The sequence below is a fragment of the Aedes aegypti genome, chromosome 2 (assembly GCF_002204515.2).
Source record: "Aedes aegypti strain LVP_AGWG chromosome 2, AaegL5.0 Primary Assembly, whole genome shotgun sequence".
Classification (NCBI taxonomy): Eukaryota; Metazoa; Arthropoda; class Insecta; order Diptera; family Culicidae; genus Aedes; species Aedes aegypti.
Genome location: NC_035108.1, coordinates 375,339,216 through 375,345,949, shown reverse-complemented (window position 1 = coordinate 375,345,949; position 6,734 = coordinate 375,339,216). Strand labels below are relative to the sequence as shown.

At 36.9% G+C, this 6,734-nt stretch overlaps 1 protein-coding gene across 2 annotated transcripts; it reads right to left on the bottom strand.

Moving 5' to 3' along the window:
• Window positions 1–1,941: 1,941 nt before the first annotated feature.
• LOC5572452 lies at window positions 1,942–4,112 on the bottom strand. 2 transcript variants are annotated; one of them, XM_001660347.2, is made up of 4 exons: window positions 3,922–4,112; window positions 3,410–3,645; window positions 3,194–3,290; window positions 1,942–3,130 (listed from the first exon to the last, which is right to left on the bottom strand). In XM_001660347.2, exons 1-4 carry the CDS (start codon window positions 4,095–4,097, stop codon window positions 2,551–2,553), a joined length of 1,089 nt encoding a protein of 362 aa, XP_001660397.2. In that variant the 5' UTR covers window positions 4,098–4,112; the 3' UTR covers window positions 1,942–2,550. The 2 variants fall into 2 exon arrangements, with proteins under 2 accessions (XP_001660397.2, XP_021702454.1); XM_021846762.1 differs by lacking the exon at window positions 3,922–4,112 and adding an exon at window positions 3,785–3,920.
• Window positions 4,113–6,734: the final 2,622 nt, after the last annotated feature.

Genomic DNA, 6,734 nt, shown 5'->3' with positions numbered 1-6,734 from the left:
AAGATCATTTACTCGAATGACACTTTTCCCTGCAATCCATTCTCCCGAATTACCCGAAATTTTTATGGATCGTGTTATTAGGATAGAACCATGCACTTCTACCCCCCTTGAACGACCACGTGGCTCATGGACGGCCTTAAAATGGATGTAGTTCAAATGGAAAATAAACAATCTTCAAAGAAAGAGTGGTGAATTAGAAAGTACGATAAATAAAATAAGAAAAAATGCTAAGTTCGGAGAAACTTTAAAGAACCACTGATCATAAAAGAAGGATGCATGTCATATGAACCGTTCATCCCCCTGAACTATACAATAAGTTATGATAATTATGAGTGCCAAAATATTTTCAAGCAAATAGGCCACTTGAGAAAACGGAGTACTCTGAGAACTGGAACTGATGTTCGGGTAAAAAACATTCGGGGTATCGATATTCGGGGGAAAATAGCACAACCCCAATAAACTGCCCATTGAAAAGCAAAAATTATCTGGTAGTTGTACGAAAAATTCAGTACAATACAATATTCTGATGAAGAACAGCTTGCAGTGAAAGGAAATGCAATGCAAACAGCTTAGAATATTTTTTAAAACCTCATAGGCAAAATTCTCGCAAGAGATGTAGAATAACAGTGCTATATTGCCTTCGCTCTGTGCACTAGCAGAAAGCTTGAAATGAGAAGAACGAGATAGTTACCGTACTATTAATTCAATTTAGTGCTTTAAAAGATGTGAAAAGTGGCACAAGTCGAATATTGTGATGACCATCCTTGTATTCCGAGATATTTCATGATCAAAATCGACAAGAAAAATAATTCTGGGGAACGGTACTTTCTGGTGAATGGTACATTCTGGTAAATGGTTTTCTGGTAAATGGTACATTCTGGCGAATGCTATTCTGGCAGATGTCATTCTGGCGAATAGTTTTCTGGCGAATGGTTTTCTGGCAAATATCGCACAATCATTTTTAGGTCTATGTCGAATTATTTCTTAAACTTTTTTTTATTGCAGTTTAAAACTGTCAGAGGAGACAACTTAAAAGTGGTACAGAAAATTATTTTCCGCAGCTTTTTCCCGCTGAAAATATTAAAAGAAGATTGCACGTTGCCAACTTGTTACGGAGTGGTAATTGACAGGTTAACAATCTTTCGCTCTATTATGCAATCAATACTGAAAAATCTCAGAAATTAATAACGATATAAAGACGAAATACAAAACTAGCAAAAAACACGAACAGTACTGTAAACCAATACTGAAAATATTTTTTTTTATTTATTTCCCCCCTCTGACTTTTTAAAAATTTTGACAAGGGGGGGGGGGTGACAAAAGTAAAATTTCAAATTTGTTCCGGCCTTATCGGATCTCTTTGAATCTCCTTGAATCCGGTCCCAGAGAGTACCATTTTGTTTTTCTTCTGTACTGGCACATTTTGGTGTCAAACTCCATAACTGTCAAAAACCAAGTCTGGAGTGTCATGTGTGAGCCTCCAGACTTGTTACAAGTGTATGGACCATCTGTAAACCAGCTATTTTATAAAACATGGAATTACGAATTAAAAAAAACATCAATTATTTAAAGATTTGTCATTGGCCAATACCTTTCGAATGATTTGTTTCGATCTGGTCTGGTCGACACCCAAATTTGCTAATGTGGAGGGAAAATGAAATTGACTTATCTGGGACCGATTATTACCCATGACTCACTGCTGGTCGCACTTCTCACATTACATCCGTAGTCGAAACTATAGAAACAAGTATAGTTGGAATCAAATTTATATTAATTAGCTGGGAAAATATTGGCAAAAAGGAAGTCGTGGTTATTTTTACCAGCCGGAGTAACTTCGGATATTTCCAAAACTTCCGATGGTCTTAGAAAATGGCAGAACTTTTACCTTTTTTTTTCATTTGCTTGGCAGATACCGATTAATAAATTAAATCAATGTTAGAATTACGTTTTATATGTCACTCTTCGTGTTTATTGTATCAATTGTTGTCGGTTTCAAGATGCAAATCAGTGGTCAATTACAATATTATATTTTAATGCTAAACTGTTAAGAAGTATGCGCGTATAGGAATCAAATCCATCCAATGATGTGTCTGTTGGTATTGAATTTCTGTTGTATTGCGCTATTTCGTATTCGTTAAGGATTTCAATTTGAGATCAAGCATTATGCAGGTATGCGATGTGATAGTATGGTTTCAAAGTGTGTAGACATCCATTGCGTAACTATATTACCAAAGTACTACGGTATTCCTACGTTTAAATACATTCATCTGAAAGGTTTACATGAAGTACGACCATGTGGTTTTCTATTAGTATGGTTAATACCCTTTTAAACTATTGTTTCCGTTATGTATGTTGATGCAAAATAAAAATATAGTTTCAAATATGTTTGAGATCTAGTAAATGACGTATTTCGAAAAAGTGTTTCGTATTCTGCGTGAACTCAATAAATCTACCGAACGTCTTCTCTGAATGAAGGTATCTTTTTCGTAGGAATCTCCGTTTGTTATCACTTTGTATTACAGGAAAAAAGTATTGCAAATCACTGCGCTTTTAATTCTTGATATCACTGATGCGCCGACTGAGCGTTGTATTTTTCTTATTGAGCGTTCCGTTGCTGCGATGCGTTGGATAGAGATTCAATGGAGCCAGGTTTGGATTTTCAATTCTCGTAGGTGACGATACAATCGAGCGATTTCTATTGAGCGAGCCGATGACCTCTTGAGGCTCTTGATAACCCGAGTCCATGTCGTCAAAGTTCTGATACGATTCCATCAAAGGAGTAGGGTCTTCGTAATCGTAATCAACGAACCCGGAGTTTTCAAAGGAATTTTTGTTCTTGACAATTGTATTCTGGTTCGATGGAATATACTGTTCGTGTTTACGACCGTAGTCGATGACTTCGTAGTGGTCTTCAGGATTGTAGTAAGAATCGGAAATAAAATGTTGTGTAGTTCCGTGCGGGGTCAGTGTGGCCCACAGAGTACGATTGTCCTGGGGCAGTTGCTGGTTCGTAGGATAGAGGATGGTTCCCGGCATAAATCCAGACTTCGTTGAACCCAACTGAGGCTCATTCAATGAAGACAGCGGTGGATGCTTCAAATTACTATCATGATATGAATAGTTATAAGCACTGCAAAACAAAAGTTTCAATTAAAAATCCACTCTACAAATCACAACTAAAAACTTTTCTTACTCTCTACATTTGATCAGAACCATCGCCAGCAAGGCGCCCAAAAGCAAAACTCCGACACAGGAGGATACTAGCACGAAGACCCATGTATCATCCATTCCTGTGGTTGTGGTTTTCCAAGCATAGTAAAACGAACATTGGTAAAAGTGGGATGAGAAGAGATAGTATAATTAACACCGAACCCAATCGGATACAAGGAAATCGATATAAATTATTTACCATTTCCTGATAGCTCTATAAACTCCATTCCGGACTCCATCCCATTCGGTTTGAGAGACGTTTCGCACATGAAGGCCGCAATACAGGACAGCGAATTGTTGGCCGGCCGTGGAGCAATTGCGTTCCGCGGCAGCAGGAACGATGATAAAGGTGGTGGTGGCATCGACAGTATCATATCGGGCGGTGGCCCCAATTCGGAGCAGTCACCCAGACAACTCATACCTTTGGCGAGTATCCTGTTGCAGCAATTAAGGGGTGAAATTGAAACAAGTTAACAGTTATTTTTCCGACAACAATTAAAGTCACTCCAATAGTTGTCTGTAGTACATCACAGAATCCATGTAAAAATTAGTCAACAACTGCAAACAAACTCACTTTGACGGATTTACGCTGGACGAAATATCGATACACTCAAGGAATTTCCAAAGGCTGGTGGAAAACTGCAAATTTTCACCACCAAACATAAAATAAACGCATGCGCTGTCGTGAGCGCGCGCCTCCCGTTTACTCACATTTCATCTATTCCTTTGCGTACGAAGTAATGCGTTGACTCCGATGTGAACCATTCGGGTGAAAGGATAAGAAGGAGAACCTGAGGGACACTGTCGCTGTTTGCTGTTATTGATTTCGGTAATACGATTGTAAAAGGGATAACACAGTTGATCCGTCCGCTGAAATCAAACAACATTGTATCAACAAACTATAGGTATATGTGTAATTAACGAAGCTTTTGGACTCATTGGTTTTAATAAAACATATAAGATTGCTTAGGTAAATTCCATAAAATATCATTGAATGATTGATAAGAAAAATATAATAACTAGCAGATCGAGTTATTAAAATATTCATAAATAAAATATTAAAATACATTATGAAAGCACAATGTAAGATACACATCACCCCATTTTATTTGTATGAAACATAAATGACCATATGATAATCACCAAATTCGCACTCATGCAATAATTTCACAGTTTCGACACATTGATTTCAACGTCATGAAATAATTTGATGTAGGTAGGGAGAGCGTTTTCAGGACCTATGTAAATGTATTTGTATACATCAAATTACTTCATGACGCAGACACGCATCAATGCAATACCTATTGGCTTTGCGCTTCAAAGGAATAAGGATTAAAGGGGTGCATTTTAGCCAAGCACAGCACAGAAGTAGGAAGAATATTTGATTTTCTATGGAGTAAAACGCTTTGCATTTGTAGCAAGCTTAACTGTTCTAAATACTTTTAAATGGCACTGTAGCTGTAAAGAGAATCACGCATTGTTTCTATATGCTCTCGTACAATAGAATAATTTGGGTTTTTGTTTTACGTTCCTTAGCATGATGGCGTATTAGTTACACAGCGGAACAAACATATCCTTTTCGCGTCATTCAAAGATCAAAGTATATGTCTCCAGTAAATAGTCAAACTTATAAAAAATACTGATTTTATATATGTTTGAATTAAATTTAAACCTTGATTTATGATTTTGATGGTTCAATTCACTGAGCAAACAAAATAGTACTTAATTTTTTTATGAGAAATTGCTTGTTTGAAATTGCACGATTTAATATTGATTTAATTGATTGGTTTAAGGCCTGCACTGCACTAAATATAGACAAATTCCAGCGTAACGGGGCACCACGAGAAACCGACTTTCATCAACAAATGAGGCCTGTTCTCGGAAATATGTCTTGTGACCATGTGATAAAATAGGTGTTATATTTTGCTAATTAAATGTACTTGATGTTGTGACATTCATTTTGAAACTTTTTTCTGTATATATGGTAACTAAAAGCAGTTGCATTTCGTAACGCGACATTTTCGCTGAAATTCAGTTTTTCAAACATCACTTCATAATCGCCTATATCTGCTCTGCTATATTTTTTACAATCCGGGTTTTTTCTAGGCAATCCTTCTATGCATTGATCAGAAACAGAGTGTGACTTCAAACTGGAAGGAAATATTGAATAATTGCAGAATCTTATGGATTTCATTTTATGAGCGCCGAGTTACGTTTATCTTCCATCAGTTTGCAATAATATTTATATGTTTTTGTTAAGTATTTTGAGAATGTTTTCAGTACAGTACCTGCGGATGGCGAAGTAAATAATCTTGAGTTTTGACACATGGTGGAGGGATTGAATTTGATTGTATTAATAAAATAGTAAAATTTTCAACGATGTACTTTGAAATGTATACTTTCACCCAGAGTTGGGAATGGTAATAGTAGTAGGCTTGAGTTGTTGCGAAAATCACGTGGTTCTTCTAATACAGTAGTTCAAAATTGTGACAGGCAGACGTTTATGGTTGTCAAAAATGGCCAAAATTCAATAACACAGTGGAGTTAATGGATCTGATAAATGGGCAAAATGTTTCAAAAGTTTCAATATAGTATTTTGAGAATATTGTTTAAGAAATTTATATAGAAGACCATAATAGCTTCCAAATGGTGGATCGAAAAGTCTGTGAAGCTGTTGTACAGTGGGGTAATTGCACTTAGTTTTGGTTTAAATTTGTTCACCGTCCCCTTGATATTTTGTCAAGATAAAGTTTGATACTACGTTATAGAGAATATTTAGAATGTGGTCTAGGATACGGAATTTTGCCGCACAGCGGTGCAATTGAAGATGTTTATGGTCTCAAAATAGTAATCTGAATATCATGGAATTCTGTCGCACAGAGAAGTTAGTAGATCAGTTTATTAGGCGAAATTGTGAATACATTTTAACTTGTCAGGACGAACCTACCTATTTTCAAAACGTTCGTTTCTAGCAATTATCGAACCGATTGTTTTAGCATTTATTGAAGGGAAATGGTTGTACCAGCTTTAAGCATTGGCGCGATTCGGCTGAAATTTTCCACGTTTTTCTTCTTCTTCTTGGCATTGACGTCCACACTAGGACAGAGCCTGCTTCTCAGCTTAGTGTTCTTATGAGCACTTCCACAGTTATTAACTGAGAGCTTTCTTTGCCAAAGTTGCCATTTTCGCATTCGTATATCGTGCGGCAGGTACGATTATACTCTTATGCCCAGGGAAGTCAAGGAAATTTCCATTACGAAAGATCTTGGACCGACCGGGAATTGAACCCAGACACCTTCAACATGGCTTTGTTTTGTAGCCGCGGACTCTAACCACTCGGCTAAGGAAGGCCCTTAAATTCCACGTTTTTGTGAGAATCAAATATATATTTTCTTTGGTTTTTCGCACAAAGCTGGTTTTAGGTCTGATTTTTAGAAGTGACCCAAATCTTATCAGAAAGGTGTCGATCGATGAATGGATAGCCTCACGCATGTTGAGGACTACTTGGCTTCCACCCCGTTTAC